This window comes from Triplophysa rosa, unplaced genomic scaffold, assembly GCF_024868665.1.
Source record: "Triplophysa rosa unplaced genomic scaffold, Trosa_1v2 scaffold7_ERROPOS2016172, whole genome shotgun sequence".
NCBI classification, from domain to species: domain Eukaryota; kingdom Metazoa; phylum Chordata; class Actinopteri; order Cypriniformes; family Nemacheilidae; genus Triplophysa; species Triplophysa rosa.
Genome location: NW_026634815.1, coordinates 585241 through 605975, shown reverse-complemented (window position 1 = coordinate 605975; position 20735 = coordinate 585241). Strand labels below are relative to the sequence as shown.

The 20735-nt window shown below is 36.8% G+C and overlaps 2 protein-coding genes across 4 annotated transcripts in view; both read left to right on the top strand.

Moving 5' to 3' along the window:
• taf2 (TAF2 RNA polymerase II, TATA box binding protein (TBP)-associated factor) overlaps positions 1-13745 on the top strand; it is a 29009-nt gene extending 15264 nt beyond the window's left edge. Inside the window, exons 16-26 of one of the 2 annotated variants that reach the window (XM_057328763.1) lie at positions 914-1166; positions 1319-1459; positions 1573-1683; positions 1764-1957; positions 2590-2729; positions 6033-6102; positions 6909-7018; positions 11129-11298; positions 11524-11685; positions 12311-12401; positions 12779-13745. In XM_057328763.1, coding sequence (XP_057184746.1) covers positions 914-1166; positions 1319-1459; positions 1573-1683; positions 1764-1957; positions 2590-2729; positions 6033-6102; positions 6909-7018; positions 11129-11298; positions 11524-11685; positions 12311-12401; positions 12779-13047 — 1711 coding nt within the window. In that variant the 3' untranslated portion in view covers positions 13048-13745. Of the gene's footprint in view, positions 1-913; positions 1167-1318; positions 1460-1572; positions 1684-1763; positions 1958-2589; positions 2730-6032; positions 6103-6908; positions 7019-11128; positions 11299-11523; positions 11686-12298; positions 12402-12778 lie in introns of both variants that reach the window. The other variant, XM_057328762.1, reaches the window with a different exon arrangement.
• Positions 13746-14598: 853 nt separating this feature from the next.
• Positions 14599-20735, top strand: part of enpp2 (ectonucleotide pyrophosphatase/phosphodiesterase 2) — a 30279-nt gene continuing 24142 nt past the window's right edge. Inside the window, exons 1-7 of one of the 2 annotated variants that reach the window (XM_057328764.1) lie at positions 14599-14783; positions 15264-15354; positions 18516-18671; positions 18811-18936; positions 19825-19885; positions 20401-20498; positions 20599-20678. In XM_057328764.1, the coding sequence (XP_057184747.1) occupies positions 14766-14783; positions 15264-15354; positions 18516-18671; positions 18811-18936; positions 19825-19885; positions 20401-20498; positions 20599-20678 (630 nt within the window). In that variant the 5' untranslated portion in view covers positions 14599-14765. The remainder of the gene's footprint in view (positions 14784-15263; positions 15355-18515; positions 18672-18810; positions 18937-19824; positions 19886-20400; positions 20499-20598; positions 20679-20735) is intronic. The other variant, XM_057328765.1, reaches the window with a different exon arrangement.

Genomic DNA, 20735 nt, shown 5'->3' with positions numbered 1-20735 from the left:
TTCATTTTTATATTTGATATTTGTCTTGAATATATGCATGTTTGTGGATGTTTAAAAAAAATACAAGGTTAATAAGCACAGTACACAGACATATATTATGTAAACACAAACTTTTATTCTGGATGCAATTAATCACGATTAATCGTTTGACAGCCGTAATTTCTAGTAATATGGACTTCACTTTGAAAATGCTTGTGTAATAACAGTCCTTATTACACTGCTCATTGGAATGCTTGATTCTGATTGGCCAGTCATGACATTTGCAGGTTCGTTTTTCCCAGATAAAAACCTCTCAAAACTAAATAACACACGGTAACCCGGATGCAGCATTTTCATCATTTTGACAATTTCAATATAAATATGTGTTTTAATAACATATATGACATTATATTCACAAATGATTAAACCAAATTGTCTGTTCGTGACATTTAAACGTTTTTTACCTTAAAACCGAAAGTACACTGCTTTTCCACGCGGAAGGTCGGCATTCGGGAAACATGAGCTAATAAATAGTTTGAATTCACATTTCATGTCCAGTTTTTTCTCATGTGGCAAGTAACCATGTAATAAGCGGGATAATGCACAAGCAGCCAGCTGTTTTCGTGAAATAAACCCCTTCAGTGTGATACAAGACTTGATCACACTGTCTGGGCTTATTTCTGCGATAACAACCGGCTGCCTGTACATTATCCCTTACTTAATTGAAGCCTTTGAGTCTTTGTCTGCTGGCATGCCTTTTAAAACCATTTGTTGTTATTATGTCATATCCTTTGTCCAAATAAACATTCTTCCCTTCTACACAGGATGCAAAAAGCACTGTCAAATGAGTCAGATATCTGAATCCTCAGTATTGATGAATAAAAGCCGAATACCTGTGAATCAATGAACTCCTCTCTTCTTTGTGAAATCACAGTGCTGATTCTCCTCTGCTGTGGATCCGTATCGATCCGGACATGTCCATCCTGCGGAAGGTGGAGTTTGAGCAGGCAGATTTCATGTGGCAGTATCAGCTACGCTATGAGAGGGACGTGGTGGCCCAAGTGGAAGCTATTTCAGCCCTGGAGAAATTCCCAACGCCTGCTTCACGACTCGCTTTGACTGATATCCTGGAGCAGGACCAGTGCTTCTACAAAGTCCGCATGCAGGCCTGCTTCTGTCTGGCTAAGGTGAAACATGGTTCCTGAGTTTGAAAGAAAAGAACTTATGTTAATATCACATTAGAAAATGCCAAGCATTACAATAGTTTGCTGTTAGATAAAATTTGTTGGATGAAAAAATGTTCATAAAGTTGTGTAATGTGTATCGATTTGTGTTTTAGATTGCTAATTCTATGGTGAGCACGTGGACAGGCCCGCCAGCCATGAAATCTCTCTTCACACGCATGTTCTGCTGCCAAAGCTGCCCGAATATTGTCAAGACCAACAACTTTATCAACTTTCAAAGCTACTTTCTGCAAAAGGTAGGGTTGCAACTAACGTACAGAGACACATCTTTTACCAATGAAATATGGAGTTATTCATAGCATGCTTATAGTTATTGTATGTGTTTCTTTTGGCTACTCTTATCATGTAGACTATGCCCGTGGCCATAGCTTTGCTTAGAGATGTTCAGAACCTTTGTCCAAAAGAGGTGCTGCATTTTATACTGGACCTCATTAAATACAACGACAACCGGAAAAACAAGGTAATGGATGAAATGCAGTATGTGAATGTCTTGAAAGAAAGTAGATCATTTTAGTCAAAGATGATGTGCTTTGCCCACAGTTTTCTGATAATTATTATCGTGCTGAGCTGATCGATGCTTTGACAAACTCGCTGACTCCTGCCATCAACATTAATAATGAGGTGCGCACGGTGGACAACTTGAACACAGATGTTCGACTCATCTTGGAGGAAATCACACGCTTCCTAAACATGGAAAAACTTCTGCCGAGCTACCGAAACGCCATCACTGTCAGGTGTGTGTTTCCCCCTTAGGCAGTATCAAAAGTTCAGCTTTGGTTGCAAAACTCTCTCCAAATACATTGAAATCGGCTGTTGAACTTTTAAAGGGTTTAGCCTTCATTATACTGGACCGATGTTGAAATAATCCTTTATGCTTTAGCCATTTTTGGTCATGGAAAATGTGATTCACTTCAAAATGTGTTTCAGTTAAATGTGTTTTGATTCTGAAATGTTCCAGTAAACTTCTATCAGAAAACAACCTGTAGTTAATATTGCCTCACCCCATGAACATTGCATATGTCTCTCTATGTGGTGTCTGTCCTAACACGGACGGGCTGGTAAGAGGCTTTTTCCTCTGGGCTCAACTTATGGGTTGGTCGTTAAATTAAATATACAAAGCAAATGTACAAACATTAAAGCTCTGTCTTGCTGGTAGTTGGCATTTCCTGGCACATGCAACACAGGTATTAAACTAGGGTGATGTTATTCTTTGTCAGGTTTTGCAGTCCTACATCACACAGTACACTATGTTTTTACTCCAATTGATCCATGCTTTCTAATACCAGCCACAACTTGTATGCTGCATGTAATACACCGACCGTCTCACTTAAAAAGCTTTTATTGTTGTTGCCACCCTGTACTGCAGCTGCTTGCGGGCCATTCGTATGCTACAGAGGAACGGTCACATTCCCAGTGACCCCATCCTGTTCAAGTCCTACGCCCAGTATGGTCACTTTGTGGATGTGAGGATTGCAGCACTGGAGGCTGTAGTGGACTACACAAGAGGTACATTTGTCTTATCTCTGCTTTCTCTTTTGCTTTGTCAGGACGAGTAGGGCTGTTTATTTGCTCTATATTTATTTTTGAAGTCTATATGAAGTCCTTGAACAAATCTGCATTATTTATGGACCTTTATGACATGCCCTTCCTCAGGGTGTCCGCGGATCCTTAAAATGTCTTAAAAAGTCTTAAATTCCATAATGTCAAAATAAGGCCTTAATTAGCATTAAAATGTCTTAAATCCGCGTTTCCAAGGTCTTAGAAATGCAGTCGAACCGACACTGTAAAGATTTTATTTTAGTTTTAAAATCATGTACGTCTATTTGTCACGCAGAACAAAATAGGCGGAACCAACTAACAAATAACACCTTTGCGGGGGTCGTTAGGTGAGTGGACTGGACATTACCACATGGAGAAAAGTTTGAGCTTTAGCCATGGGGAAGTGCAAAATTGGCCTTACATTTCATTCTGCACGGTATTAAAAAGGTCTTAAAAAGTTTTAAATCTAACTTTCAGAAACCTGCAGATACCCTGCTTCCTGCACACCGTGTCACATTTATGAGCAGGACTACGTTTTCATCAATACAGCAGTAAATGTCATAGAGAGAGCATGCGCTCAGGCCTCAAAGTCAAACACAAGGAGCTACTATTAAGGTTTCGCCTGAAACCTTGAGAGCGTGTTTACATGTCTCACTTTATACGGTTAGTGACAAATTGCCAGTTTAAGGTTTTATGTGGAAAATGGTGTTGAAAAGCCAACCGTGATTGTTGTTTAAACTGAAGTCTGCTGTAAGGCTTTCCAGTAAAAGTCCGTTTTAAATATATTGCTGGTCAGGACTCGGGTAATCGAGATGATGTTTATCCCCAGACTTCCTCTGAATCCCTTATTGTCTGAAGTTTGGCTGTTACGCTCTACTTGAGAAGAATATTGACCTCTGGAGATGAGGAAGTTGCTCAATGAGCCTTATAAAGACCAATTAAAGTGACCAATGTTTATCTTGGTTTCATTTCGTTTCATCATTATTAGTGATATCGACTAGTTTATCTGATCGACAGAGATGGCAAAAGTACACACATCCTTTACTTAAGTAGAAGTACAGATACTCATGTTTAAAAGTACTCAAGTAAAAGTTTAAGTACTGACTAAACTTGTTTACTCAAGTAAAAGTATAAAGTATGGGCTCTAAAATGTACTTAAGTAAAAAGTAGCCAATACTACTACCTGTTTTAGAGTCACGCTCGTACCTCACAACTGAACTACCATTATGTAGAACACAAGCATAAAAAAGACTGATGGAATAAATCTATTTGCCACTACCTAGGTAGTGGAAAAAAACACAAATGTATAATACAATTATGATGTAAGATAAGAGCGTAAAGGACAAGCGTATTGATAATAATTGTGACAGAATTGTCTAAAGTTCTCAACCATAATTTTAGCTATTCTTTGTGTTGCCTTCCGCCTTGGTCCGTGGCAGCTTCTTAGACTACTAGCCTATGTCTGTGATGCGTAATAGCCAGGAAATGACTGTTTGGTACTGTGATTGTCAAAACATTTTATAACAGAATTTCACTGCTTTCAATTTTAGTTTAACTGTCCCTTTAAATTTTAAGCACAGACCAGTCATGGACATATCATTATACAAAGGTTGTAGACACTTGGGAGATCTTGTCAAAAAGAGAAAACTAAGAAATAAAGAGATAATTAATTAGGCAAGTCAATTTACTTGGTAACCATTACTGTTTTTCTTGATTGGTTAAACACATTTCTTGAAATTATGCCTCGCTTTAAAATATTAAATGTTTAGCCTCTTACATTGTACGTTACACTCGTTCAACATTAAAACTTATGTCAGTGTTGCTAGATTAGGTGGATGATTTCCAGCCCAAAGGCTCACTAAAACCTACTCACTCCAACAAAAACCTGCCCAAAATTTTAACTGCCAAAATAATGTGATAGTATTTTATTGCAATGTCAATCAACGTTGATAAGGATCGTTTTTTATTTCCTTATAATTATAATCATGACAAGATGAAAAAATATAATAAAAATCAGGAAAATAGATCAAACAGATCAAACAAGGCAAATGCATTAAGAAAATAAGACTAATAGGATATGTCCAGAAACCACTTCAAAGGGGCAATCAGGAAATTAGCGCATTTTTGTGCAAAAGTGCCCACTATAATTAGTTCATCGGAAAGCAACGCAATGAGCAGGTAATTTTCACTCGTTCATGAACTTAACGCACACACCACGATAGCAAAAAATATGCAATTCATACATACTAATGAACAACAGCAACAATAATGCGCTTACTTTAACGAGCTGCCTTAACTTCTGACAGAACTACAGTACATCTTTCGTGAAGTATATGTTTGTAGAACATGCAAAATTTAGCAAAACTGTTTTAACTTCAGTAGCTGTCAAGGACGAGTATGCCAGACTAAAGTCTGTAAAATTGAAAAGATTTGCTGATGCTGGACAGAAGTAGTATAATCCCATTTACAGTTTGACTTTATTAAATTGTTTAACTGTGCTCTGATTTCAATTACAGTTAACGTTATATTTACAAAGAATCTTCGAGTCGTCGCACCACATGTGTAATTCACATTGTGAGATTTGAGTCATCCTCCCACTTACTACTGTGCAATTTATATTTAGGCTACTTTGGCATTGCGGCCGCTTCAATAGCTAAATTACATATTTAAAATCTGGTCCTTTCGCGCTAAAAAACCCTACCATTCATGAGTCACCACATGATGCAGAATATCACGCTCGAGATCTGAGAACGGAAACTCCGTCTTCTTTGATTTGATTGGTCACCGCTTTGCTCTGTAAACAGTAACTCCCGCCTTCTTACATTTGATTGGCTAGTGGCCACCTCACACAGCGCTTCGGCTTTTAGGCAGACCTATCATTAGGTTGAAAAAGTCACGCAATGACAAGAAATAATATTGATTGTGCATCAAATACAGATTAAAACTAAAGTAACGAGCCTGGTTTGAAAATGTAAGATGTAGAAAGTACAGGTATTTGTGTAAAAATGTAAGAAGTGAAAGTAAAAAGTCGTCAGAAAAATAAATAGTGGAGTAAAGTACTGATACCAGAAAAATCTACTTAAGTACAGTAACGAAGTATTTGTACTTCGTTACTTCCCATCTCTGCTGATCGACAATCATAGAGGCACTGCTTCTTGAAGGTTTTTCATGCTGACAGTCAGTTGCTTTCCTTTATTATTGTAAACTTACTATTATAATTATGTGCGAGTCTTGTGTAAAGTGTATGTTTTATGTTCTCTTTATTGACAGTTGATCGGAGCTCTGCTGAACTACAGTGGCTTCTGGATCTGGTGCAGAATGACCCCGTGCATTACATAAAGTCAGTGAGGATGTCAGTTAGGGCTGTCAAACGATTAATGGCCATTAATCGCATCCAAAATAGAAGTTTGTTTACATAATATGTGTCTGTGTACTGTGCATATTTATTTTGTATTTAAAGACCCATACACATACAAGTATATATATTTAGGAAATTATTGACCAATAATGTAAATTATTTATAAATGTTTATTAATTTTTAGATTGTATATTTTTCTTAAATATGTGCATGTATGTGAATGTGTTTGTAAATACAACTTAAATATGCACAGTACATTATCTAAACACAAACGTTTATTCTGGATGCGATTAATTGCACAACTGTTTGACAGCCTTAATGTCAATAACTGTGAAGTCTTCTTTGTTCAATGAATATTAATTATTGACTATTGTAAAATTATTCTTGTAATGTAGTATTAATCTAGCACCATTTGACCATTTTGGCATTTACTTTAAATGACCTAAATAGTAAGTGGATTGGACATTTTTATATTGTTTGGTAGAAGTCTAGTACCTTTTGTATAAAATAAACTTTCAATTTAATTGTAATTAAGTTATATACAAATGCCATATCATTAACCATGCTTGTTTTGTAACAAATGCTTTATGTGCGCTTTTTCTTTAGAATTCGCTTGCAACTTGAAAGTTAAAGTTTTAAAACTACCACTGAAATGTCAATTTTTTAAAGTGACCATGTTGTCATAGTTTCAGTAAACTTTGTTTTTATTTGTTAGAGGATTCTGGGATGAATTTTCTATTATATTAAGTACTCCTGTACAATTTATATTCTGATTTCTGTCTTTTTAGGCATAAGATTCTCAGCATGCTGGCCAAGAATCCACCCTTCACTAAAGCTGCAGAGTCTTCATTGTGCAATGAAGCTTTAGTGGACCAATTGTGGAAATTGATGAACTCAGGTAAAACACACACGCATTGAATTCATATCCTCACAATTTTTCGTGGAGCACATATGGACTTAATTCACTGTTTTTACCATTGTTGCCTGTGCCAAAAGTCTTAACGCTCCATGTTTGCAGGCTACTTTTCATCAAAAGCTTGTGCCATTCAGTGAACCTCCTTGTCAATATGAATTGAACATACTGACTTGTTATTTCATCCTGAAGGTGGTTTGATTTGCGAAGGTGGCCCGAAATGCCTATATGTACAGTATATATTCATCCTCAGAACCCTAGGACTCCTTATGTGCATATGACCCATTTAATTTTGGGTTCGCTAACATTCGGCCCCCATAGGATCTGAAACACAAAAGAAAGTTGTGAAAGCAGCTATTCACTACCCACAGCTCTTCATATCCTGCTTTCCATTACTGCGGTTCTTCTTAGGAACTGAAGTAAATGTTTTTTTTTTAACAACTCTGGCAGTGTTTGAGAGAGGCTCTTAAAGGGCTGCTGTTGTAGCGAACGTTTTCTTGGTATGTTTTCTGACAGGGAGGTCTTGTTTCACTTTCATTCTTGAAGGATTTATTGTGTCAAAACACACTTCTTTGTTTTGGGGTTTGCAGCCGCTCTTGGCAGTACAAGTACTGAGCCATTGCCAGCTGTTATGAAAGTCATTTCTCGTACATTTGGTTTAAGAGGTTGTATACGGTGTTCAAGGACTTTAATATTGTACCTGGTGTGGTCTTCGTTTCGCAGATGCAGAAGAAGCAGCACAGCTTTCAGTTTTGATTTTTCATTTTAAAAAAGGGCAAATGCACTAGTTAATCCCCTTTCTCTCCATTGTTTCTATTATTGTTGCGTGATTGTTGGACTTAACTGTACCACCAAGTTTATATCCGAGTTTATATTATGCTACAATGGTATTGTTTAATTTATGATTCTAATTGGTTGGCAGAGGTTGTCAAATGAAATAAAGGTGTACAACCCGAATTCCGGAAATATTGGGACGTTTTTTAAATTGGAATAAAATGAAAACTAATAGACTTTCAAATCACATGAGCCAATATTTTATTCACAATAGAACATAGAGAACTTGAAAAAATGTTTCAACTGAGAAATTTACAATTTTATGCACAAAATGAGCTCATTTCAAATTTGATGCCTGCTACAGGTCTCGAAAAAGTTGGAACGGGGGCCTGTTACCGTGGTGTAGCATCTCCTCTTCTTTTAAAAACTTAGAGGTTATGAGTTGCTGGAGTTTTGGTGTTAGAATTTGGTCCCATTCTTGCCTGATATAGGTTTCCAGCTGCTGAAGAGTTTGTGGTCGTTTTTGATGTATTTTTCATTTAAAGATGCGCCAAATGTTCTCTATTGGTGAAAGATCCACCAATTCAGCACCCGGGCTCTTCTACTACAAAGCCATGCTGTTGTAGTAGCTGCAGTATGTGGTTTTGCATTGTCCTGCTGAAATACACAAGTCATCTAAAACCTTTATATACCTTTCAGCATACATAGTGCCTTCCAAAAACATGCAAGCTGCCCATACCGTCTCCACTTATGCACCCCCATATCATCAGAGATGCTGGCTTTTGAACTGAACGCTGATAACACGCTGGAAGGTCTCCCTCCTCTAGCCCGGAGGACACGGCGTCCGTGATTTCCAACAAGAATGGACTCACTTTTCTACTTTTAAACATTTTAAATGAGCCTTGGCCCACAGCACACGGCGACACTTCTGGACCATGTTCACATATGGCTTCCTTTTTGAATGATAGAGCTTTAGTTGGCATCTGCAGATGGCACGGCAGATTGTGTTTACTGACAGTGGTTTCTGGAAGTATTCCTGGGCCCATTTAGTAATGTCAATAACAGAATCATGCCGATGAGTGATGCAGTGTTGTCTGAGGGCCCGAAGACCACGGGCATCCACAAAGGTCTTTGGCCTTGTCCCTTAGGCCGCATTTACACTGCAGTTCTTGATGCTCAGTTCCGTTTTTGTGACTATATCCGATTTCTGCATTTACACTGCATGTGGTGAAACAACCCGAGGTAGACATACTGACCAAAAAAAAGTAAAAACGTCATTCGCCACCGCTGCTTATTTAATAGCCTTTTCTTACAGAGATCTCGGAAAATGAACGCATAATGTGTCCCAGGATTTGTCCCCCAGTGCGCCTACTTCACACATAAAGAGTAAAGACACTTGATAATGTACTGTAATGTAATGTCTTGTGCAGATTTTTTAATCGTGAATGTAGGGCTGTCAAGAGGTGACGGAATTTACCTTGCTGTGTTTTTAGGTGGCTCAATAGCGTGGTTTGCTTTTATTGCTGCTTCCTTTTATATTTAGCCAAATATGGCTAAATAAGCTATATTGTTTGGGTTATTATTATGTAGCATATATTGTTGTTTTTTATTTTACTTAAATACCTTTTAGTTATATATTTATTGGTAAATGCAGAACAATGACAATCAGAATGAAAAGAATGAAAGGTTCTGAGAGAAGGATTAAGCTCAGCCAGTTTACAAAGATAAATATGAACTGTCAAATGAAATTTTACATAGCCTCAATACAAATTATAATGGAACGCAGTGGAGTCTTAAAGAAAAATGAGCTGGCATTTTTGCAACTGCAATATAAAAGGCACAGGATATTATAGCAGCGCATTTTTCATTTATATGACGTACAAAAAAATGTTAACTCAAAAATGACTTAATCGTTAATGTTTTTTAAAGTCTGTGAAAGTTTTTTGTCATTTAAATCTTTTGAATAAGCTCACGCAGAGTGATTGAAAAACCGCTTAATAAAGCAGACTGTATTTAATATTACAAAGACAATATAGACACTTAGGTCGGTGTATCATCATAATGTTCATGTTGTTTATAATGTTTTTGTTGAGGAAAAAATCTGTAAATGCTCGGTCAAGTGAAGCCTGTTAAAAGTAAAGCGGGTGTCTGCAGAGAAACTCAAGCTTCTCCGTTGTGTGGAACGGATAATTGTTTTAAAGGTTGCTGAGCGATTAAGTTTATTAAAGTGATTTGTATTTTTATGATGATAATTTTTGATATTGTGATGAATTTTAATTTTGATTAATTTCAAACTTTAAAACTGCATTTAAGCAGACAACGCTATTCTCTCGTCTTGAGAGTCAGTTTGATGATTAGGACGTACATGCATTCATGCATGATTAAGCTAAATAGAGCCTACCAATATTTTTTTTTAGTTTTCGAATAATTGACAAACTCGCTTAGCTCGTTTCCTGGCAATTGTATTACAATTTCCGGGATCATCGCTCTGTTTGAAAGGAATTAATGATGTACAACTCACAATGACGGGTGAATATCCGATCTGTCTGCTTACATGGCAGATGCAACTGCACGTATCCGATTCATATCAGATTTATTTCCACATATGATTGAGGCCTGAAACCGATCTGAAAATATCGGAATCCATGTGCTTTTTTCCTGCTTACACGGTCATGGGTCATATCCGATCTGTGCCACATTGGAGGAAAAATCGGAATTGGGTCACTTGATACATGCGGTGTAAATGCAGCCTTACGCACAGAGATTTCTCCAGTTTCACTGAATCTTTTGTAGATGATGAGATTTACAAAGCCTTTAAAAACAACGTTCCTCAACGTGAAATTGCAAAGTATTCCACAATCTTTTTACACACCCTTTCACAGATTGTAGAGGCCCTGCTCATCTTTACTTCTGAGAGACTCTGCCTCTCTAAGACAGCCCTTTTATAGCAGCTAATCGAGTTCTTAATTAGTTGCTAGATGTTCTCCCAGCTGAATCTTTTCAAAATTTCTTGCCTTTTCAGCCCTTTGTTACCCCCCCGTGCCAACTATTTTGAGACTTGTAGCAGGCATCAAATTTGAAATGAGGTCATTTTGTGCATACAGTTGTACAATTTCTCAGTTTAAACATTTGTCATGTTCTCTATGTTCTATTGTGAATAAAATATTGGCTCATGTGATTTGAAAGTCTTTGATTTTATTCAAATTTAAATCCCAACATTTCCGGAATTCGGGTTGTAAATTGAACGACAAGGTTATGGTCAATAATCTCTCACAAATCTGGCATCTTCTATTGTCTGTCTGTGCCGTACATGTATCTCAGGTACCGCTCATGACTGGCGCCTGCGCTGTGATGTGGTGAATCTGTACTATGCTCTGTTTGGGCTGACCCGTCCCTCCTGTCTGCCTCTGCCTGAGCTGGGTCTCGTGCTAAACCTGAAGGAGAAGAAAGCTGTTCTCAACCCCATCATCAAATCTGATCCAGGCCCAGAGGTGACCCACAGCATGGCATTCACCAGCACTTTAAATGCCTAAAAAATGATAGTGTTAAAAATCTTGCAACTCTTTATAATTAGATGTCATATTATTATTTATGTAGGCTAGATGTAGTCTGAACATGCAATGTATGAGCTGGATGATTTGCATACATTTAATACTTGGAGTTAGGGATTCATTTATTAAATGCAGCTGACATGTTTCTCTTCATATAATCCACAGCTGGAAGAGGAGCAGCATGTTGTCATTGAGCCAGCGTTGAGCGGTGTTGCCATGGCCCCACAGAGTTTAAAGAGGAAGGCGGAGACTCTGTTATGTTCATCCCCTGAACCTGGACAAATTATGCAGGAGGAGCCCAGTGCTAAAATAACTGTGAAGACCAGAGTACGTTATCAGCTTGTGACCACTGTGACAACAATTACATCTCATTACTGTAAAAATGACAAAGCAGTCTATTATCGTGAATGTACGGCCGCGGAAAAAATTAAGAGACCATTTCAAATTTTAATTTAATCAGCATTTGTAGATGTACTTTGGCTATTCCAGTCCAGTGTCTGTTGAATTTCAGGGTTATCACATAAAAAAGTATACTTTTTTTAAAGTGAATATGAACTTGATTTCTTTCCAGTATTTGAGTTCTAAAAAAACGGTCTTTTCTGTTATTTTTGACCGGTTTCTCCAGTTTTCTGGGAGAAATATTGTTAGTAGTTCACAGAATGAAACAATTACCTAAAGACATACCTAAATTCATAAAAACTCTGAACTCTGAATTATGTTTTTCTGAACAAAAAAATGAAATGGTCTCGAAATGTTTTCGCTGGATAGGGCCAGATGTTCCTAAGACAAAGCCTAATTTGTTAGAGTTTTCATGTCTAAAACTATCTGCTCAGAATATGCTCTTGAACGTTTATAGAAAATATATTGTATAAATATATTTATATTACATATATAAATGTAACTTTCTGTGCATTTGAGTATTTAAATGACATTTCTTAAGTTCCCAACACAGGAGGAGGAAGATATTGATATGGAAACAGTTCACGACAGCCAGGCGTTTATATATCACCATCTAAACATGCTCGAGAGACCTTCAACTCCTGGTAAGACACAAACACACAGCCACCAGCACATTTTAACCTGATGCATCATACTCTACATGTTCTGACATGGTAATGCTTTTTATTGTTGCATTTGGATATAAAACATGAAATAGGGTTGCATTTGTCCCGTTCTTGCTTGCCTTTAATACATTACTGATCATTTCTAAAAAACAACAACATTCAAATCAACAAATCATTTCTAATTTTATGTTTTTTTAAGCTTGTGTGACTAAGCAACCATGGCTGAAGGGCAGAACTTAGTGAAGAGTTGTTTTAAAGGTTTTAAAGGCGTAGGTTGCGGAGTCCTCTCAGAGTTGAAAGCCACTTGTGAGACCATCTTCTGTATTACACTGCTTCAACCTCTCTCAACTTCACAGGTAAAGAAGTCTCTTCCGTGGAGCATGCCATGTTGTCCATGCCAGGAACGCCCATGCCCCTGCTGAGCAAAGAGAGCATGTCCTCCAAACATGGAGATCATCACCACCACCATCATCATCACCACCATGAGCACAAGAAGAAGAAGAAGAAACACAAGCACAAGCATAAACACAAACACAAGCATGAGAGTAAAGACAGAGATTCTCACGCCTTCAGTAACAGTCCAGCCAGTGGACGCTCCATTCGTTCACCATCTCTGTCTGACTAAAAACAGTTCACGATGATTTTTAAACATGTTTTGGATAGTTTTACTACATTTTTATTTTTAACCTAATAAACAGTGCTTCGTAGACTGGGTTGTGTTATATTACCAGATTCAAATGATCATTAGTTAAAAGTATTTCACTAAATGCTGTCACCTAAATTCCACTTGGTTATCAGTTCATCTGTTCTTGAAGAGCAGCTTTTGGATGCCCTATATGTACCCAACCCCCCCGGTCTCTAATGACCTGACATGCAGTATATAAGAAGGATTTTTCCTGGTTTGTGGCTGTTGAACAGCACGAGTACAGACTTACATTCTTTCACCACCCAGAACCACTGGGGTTAATCCCACCACTGTCTGTCAATGTAAATGTCAACGTTCTGCAAGTACTTTAATAAGGGAACATTTCACAGCATAAGCTCTACAGTATATTAACCTCTTGTAATATTTCCAATGGTGCTTCATTAGCCAAACTGTGAAGGGCCAATTGAATCTAGTACATTTTTTTGGTCAATACTGTTGCTTTGATATAGTACTGAAATTTGAGCCGTAACTCAGTTTCACTTTTACACCCCCAGCCTGTGCTTTCAATGTTTTATTGTAGAGATTCTATAATTCAGTAATGCAGTTGTTACAAGAAACAGTTTTATTGTGTAATAATGTTTTTTATATATATAAACCCATAAAAAGACTTGTTAAAACCTTAGTTTTTGTTTGTATTTTTCTCGCAGACAAACAAGATTATTGTTGTTATTTTTTGATGGGAAAGATTTACAGTATATGCTCCTGTTCCCAAACTGAAAGGGATCAGATCTCTGATCCTGCTTGTAAACATGGCTTTGTAGACCCTTATTATTAACAGAATATTAAATGCTCTCTCATTTACAATGCTTCGGATAAAAGCATGTGCTAAATGTAAATGTAAAAAAGTCAATTTAGATGAATAGGAACACTACCCTTAAAAATGTAACTGCAGTGTCTGTGGTCCTTGTATAAACTCTACGATGAATTGCTTTATTGTTTCTTAATTATTGTAATTCACTTTGGATGAAAGTGTCTCAAAAGATTGACGTGTCTGCACATGGAGCTTAAATTTAAATAGGACATAGTTTTAGTATCAGTATTGCATTGTACTGCAAAACAAAAAAACAATAGGAAACTATCACAGAACCTTTCATGGTTTCCATCAAAATGCCATTATAAACCATTAGCTTTTTCCAACCATTTAAAAAACATTTTGGGCATTGGGCATTATTCCAATTAATGGTGTTCTTTGGTTTGCATCTACCAGATAACATCACACCAATAGAATCCATTACATGCCAGTAGACATCTTTATAATTTTCCATTAAATCCAATACAATTCCCATTAAGTCCATAACATTTTCTATTGTGTTTTGGAAAGGGGTTCTCTTGGTTTTTTTTCAGCAGGGTGATAAATTGTGGTTTCACATTATTTGTCACATTTTTATAGCCTATCGGAGGCACGGGCACCACAGAATCAGTTCACAAAACAATTAATCATATTTCTGAGCTATAAAGAGCATTCGTTCTCTCGGTGTAATTGGTCAGTGGTGTTTCAGTGACGTTAGTTCTCGTGTGTATTGGTTGGAGGTAAAGTAAACACTTGAGTAGGCTTGTGAGTGTAGTGTGGTGTGTGCTAGGGTTTCAGTGCTCACTCAGTGTCGATGCTGTGAGTCAGGGAATACACAATATCAGCCATGCTCACATTAAAATGGGTACGGTAAGAGGAAGTTTTACATAATGCAATTATCTGCAACGTGCATGTCTTGCTTTTATAATGTTATTCTTCAGTAAGAGTTGCATTGCATTTACGCTTCTAATGAAAAAGAATGATTCTTAAACATTAGCCTCCATTTAAATGTCGCCAACATAGAAATGAACATCACGTTTATTAAAAATGTTTATGGTTGTTGCAGCATGTGGTACAGAAAACTAACATGTTTATTGTGCATTTAATTGCATTTGAATTCTTTCATTTTCTAAAATGGATGTACAATAAAAAGTTCAATTAGTTTCTCGTTCTCTTACACATGTAAAATGACGTCTATAGGTTTTATTGTTGTTTTATTGATGTATTTGTCGCAATTAATCTATACGTTGATACTTAAATGGACGTAGCCTACTTAACCGCACTGCTATCTCTTTCAGATTTTTTTTTTTTTCGTTTTCGTCTTAATGTGCTACATTGTTCACAGATTTTCTCCCTCGTGTATCTTCTCTCGCGGTCCGGTGTGTGTGAGGGGTATGTGGTCAGGCGCTCAGGCAAATCAGATCAGTCTCCCTCATGTGAGTTCATTTTCATGACAACTTTTAGTAAACAATAATAAGTTGTTTGTATTGTTTATACATTTTTATTATAACCATCATCATGTTTCAGTAGCTATTAATAGGCTACTTAATACAAAAGCAATATCAACAACACAGAACACAAAGGTTGAAAAGCAAACCCATCTTTTATAATCACATTTACACATTGTCAGACCAGTTTTTGGTCTTTATAAGCAACAATGGATTCATGATTTGAAAATCTCACAGTGCTCTGCATTGTTTAAATGTTCATTATTCAAAATGTATGCAACAGCAATTATGTAATTGTTACATTAAAATGAATTGCTATTGGACGTTTTTACATTTACATTATACTGTATATGTGGATAGTTGGGAAGAGAGTTTTTGACAAAGCACAGTCCATATAGAAATAGTGCATTGGGTGTTTGTGCAAAGCCCAGACCTGAACCCCCCGCCAACATCAGTGTTTAACCGCACTGATGTTCTCGTGCTTGAATGGGAGCAAACCCTTAGAGTCATGTTCCAATATCTACAACAGAAAACCTTTCCAGATGAAAGCTAAAACAACTCTTCTTTTGAAGCCAATGGTTTCGAAATTAAATGCACAACGCATAGAATATAGTATTGTATTTGGCAGGAGATTGTTTATCACTTGCTTGCTGAATTGTGGTTGCTTTGAAAGCAAGATGTAACCTAAATCCAAACGTGTAAAAACTTGAACACTATTCTTTTCCTGCCGTGCAAGCATCACTGTTTCTTTAGTAATGATGGAAAATGTAATGCTAATTCATTCCTTTGCATGTTCATGTATACAATGATGTATTCAATTTATATAATATTTGTCAGCTGACTTTATGATGTTAAACATGTCCTGGGAAAATGCATGCATGTGATATTAGAGATTTCACTGTAGTTTCCTCTCAGCTAGTTTTTGCAGTATGTCTTGGAAAGCAATGCTGTGCGTTCGGTGCGTTTATGTACCCAAGACCAATTCAACTGATGCCATTGTAAACATGTCCAGAACGTGTTTCTGCTGCCTAGTTTATATAATTTAGTCGAGGTTGAACGAAAGGAAATCATTTGACTTTGTTTGATCCTGCCTTCAATGATTCATTATTTATACAACAATTTCGTGGAACGTTTAAACGTAATAACACCGTTTGTTAGTTTTACTTTTCTTGAAACGTTTCGTTTTTTTTTTTGTCAAATGTAAGTCAGGAACATTGAAACAGCGGCTGTCTGTTGCTCTCTTAGCTGCTGATTGGCACGCTGATGGAAATGAGGGAAATATTTACTTTTCTCAACCCTAAGTTAATATTAAGATGTGTAGAGAACATTTCAGCTCACTGACTCATATTTAAAATTGTATACAGTCCTGCTCACCATTATTGGCACCCTTGGTAAATATGAGCAAAGAAGGCAGTAAAAATAAATATGTATTGTTTCTCCTTTTGATCTTTTATTTAAAAAATCTACAAAATTCCAACATTTCATTGAAGGAAAACAATTTGAAGTGGGGGTAATATCACATTGAGAAAAAAAAGTTTTTCTTCCATATATGTTGGCCACAATTATTGGCACCCTTATATTTAATTCACCCCGCAACCTTAATTTATAAGAAAATCAGCTCTGAGTGTTTTCTTTTCAGTCTGATGAGGTTTGAGATTACATTGAGAGTCATCTGAGTCCATTCCTCCATAAAGAATTTCTCCAGATCCTTCAAATGTTGGTCCTCCCTCTTCTTCAGTTCATATCACTCATTTTCTATAGGGTTCGGGTCAGGGAACTGGGATGGCTGTGGCAGGATCTTGATTTTGTGTTCAGTGACCCATTTTTTATTGATGTTGATGTTTATTTTGAACCAATGTGCTGATGGACGATCTAACCACGACCCATTATAATATTTCTAGCAGAGCAAGTCAGGTTTTGATTTTTTTACTTGTTGGTATTTGATATAAAACATGATGACATGTATCTGAACAAAATGTCCAGAACCTCTGGTATAAAAACAGGTTCACAACAATGAAGATCTGGTGACATATTTAACTGTGGACATGGGGCATTCTTTTATCCCTGTGTGCACCAAACCTATCTTGTGTTATTGCTGCCAAAAAAACTCTTTTTCATTCCATATGGCCATAGACCCCAGTCATGGTTGAAGTTCCAGTATGGCAGATTAATATGGTGCAGTTTATTTTTGCATAAGAGCAGAAGATTTGTTTCTTGAACAGTGTCCCAAACAACTTGTGGTGATGGAGGTGCAGTTTTCCTTTATTTTTATTAAATGCTTTCTGACCCCAAAATTCAACTGATTACTGCAATTTTCCATCTGTGCTCTTTGAAGAGTCTTTGGCCACTCAAATTCTTCTCCTAGTTGTGCGTTGAGACAATATAGACACACATCCTGTTTCAAGCTGATTTTCAACATCTCCAGTCCATTAAAACTTCTTGATCATTGCCCTGATGTTGGAAATTACATTGTTTATTCTTTTAACTATTTCCTTAAAGCCATTTTGTATTTTGTGTAGCTCAACAGAACTATATTGCACATCAGAACTATATTCTTTGGTTTTATCCATTGTGATAAATGATTAAGAGGGGTTTGGGCTTTGTGTTACTAATATTTATTCTCCTGTGCAACAAGAAGTCATAACTGGACACCGTCATGTTTTCTAGCTAAGAAAATGTAAATATCAATGGGAATATACTTGGGAGGTATTTTACTCATAAGAATTTCTAGGGGTACCAATAATTGTGGCCAGGGTGTATTAGAGAAAAAAAATTCTCAATGTGATATTCCCCCTACTTCAAATTGTTTTACTTTAATGAAATGTTGGAATATTGTATATTTTTTTAAATAAAAGATCAAAAGGAGAAACAATGTAGATTTATTTTTACAGCCTTCTTTGCTCATATTTACCAAGGGTACCAATAATGGTGAGCAGGACTGTATATATATTCAATGTGTATATGATTGAACTGCATATACACAAATACACATTTAACCAACACTTTCATCGACACAATTATCTTATCATCCGAAAACTGGTTTCTCCTCTGACAAAGAAGAACTTTCCAAGCTTTGCATGCCTTTGTAGTCTGGTGTGATTTTACTACTTTAATAATAACCTTGCTTGCTCTTTATCTCTTTCCCAAAGTTATCGCTGACATCCCTTCAAACAGCCTGTCTGGTTCCTGTAAAAACAGGTGCTTTGAACTTGTGGAAGCTGAAGCCCCAAACTGTCGCTGCGATAACCTGTGTAAAACATACAACAGGTGTTGCTCGGATTTTGATGAGCACTGCTTGAAAACAGGTAAGCCCTGTTAGCTCAGAAAATACGCTTTTGTGTCTTTCCAAACGGCAGTTTTATTCTTACTTGCATGTGACTACAACAGCTTCTTTTAATTTAGCTTTTAGTTGATTTTGAACCCATGTTTTTTCTGTGCTTTCAGAGGGGGGTTTCGAATGTAGTAAAGAACGTTGTGGTGAAACACGTAATGAACAACATGCCTGTCACTGCTCAGAGGACTGCATGGCCAAAGGAGACTGCTGCACCAACTACAGGTCTCTCTGCAAAGGTGGGAGACTTTTGGTTCTGCAAATATTATTTTATTAATATAGCTTAAGAAACGCTTTCCTGTAGCTCAGTGGTAAGAGCATGGCGCTGACAACGCCAGGGACGTGGGTTCGATCCCAGGGGATTGCACATACTTAGAAACAAAAAATGTATAGGATAATGCAATGTAAATCGCTTTGGATAAAATGTCTGCCAAATGCGTAAATGTAAATGTAAACGTTCTCATGTTTTCAATGTTCAACCACTAGTTACTAAACAACAACAAATCCGATTGTTTGGTGAACTCTTGGGACAATACATATCGCTGTCAATAGCAAACATGATTCCTAATAAGATGAAGCAGTATAAGGAGGACGCAATGGGCCACTCAGGAAAAAAGTTCACCCAAAATCAAAAATTAATTTATTCACCAGCATGTTGTTTAAAATCTGTATGCAACTCTTCCTTCTGTGGAACACAAAAGAAGATATTGTGAGAAATGTTTTGTGTCTGCACAATTGAAGTCAAAGGGGGCCAATGTTGTTTGGTTTCCTGCATTTTTCACCTACTGTTGCACTTATGTATATGGTTGAGTGACAATAAAGGGATTATATATTTTTGATTGACATTATTCAAAATATCTTATTTTGTGTTCTGCAGAAAAAAATGACTAAATGTTGAAAGAATTTTATTTCTGCGAGTACTTTCCATTGAATGGGAAAAATAACTCATTTTATTCGATAGATTTATAGATTTTATTGGTTCTAAAAAATGATATAGGAACTTTTAAAAAATATGTGTAAGGTGGGGATGGGCATGAAAAGCACTGGAAGATCTCGTTGAAGGAATTAAACGTGCATGAGTGTGACCAATCACCTGGTGTTATTGACACACTTCCTCCCTGTGTTAGGTGACGTCCCCTGGCTACAGGAAGAGTGTGAGGAGATTAAGAACCACGAGTGTCCTGCCGGGTGAGACATCCCAGTGACAAACATCACACCACAGGCCTCACATCCATCCCACCTTTTATATTCAACACAACACTCATATCTCAGCCCACAGCTGGACTTTACAAACCAGCGGAGAGGGAAAGATTAATTGGTGTATTGCTGTGAAGTGCTTAATGATGGCAAACACAGAATTTAAAGATGGATGTAGGGCCTGCGTGACCAAACACCTATTAAGTGGCACTGCTGGGGATTTTTGCATTAGTGTTAATATATGCTTATTACCCAGTGCATGAATTGTGTATAGTTTTCTTTCCTGTGTTGATGCATTTCCAATTTAAATGAGTTATGAATGCTTTAGTTTATTTATTAAAATGGACACATACCTAAATTAATAAAACTATAATAAATAGATATAGATATAAATATGATATGAAAAAAGACATGTCTACTACTGTACAAATGATCAAATGAATCAATCTTAGCAGCAAATAGCAATTGTGTTTGAAATTGGTGTTCTAATACCTTTGTTTATGTAGTTTTGTTCGGCCCCCTGTCATCTTGCTGTCTATTGATGGCTTTCGTGCGTCTTTCATGAAGAGAGGAAGCACAGTGATCCCCAACATTGAAAAACTACGTAAGATCTGCTTATGTCATGACTTTCAAATAACCACTTGAGTTCTGTGGCTCTATACTGTAAATTAATACACAGATATGATTTGTCATGTCTCTTATAGGATCGTGTGGAACCCATGCACCATACATGAGACCTATGTACCCCACCAAAACCTACCCGAATTTATATACTATTACAACAGTACGTACTGTTCAAGAAAGTTTAATAAAGCTTAATTAATCTTTGTTTTTGGTAGGA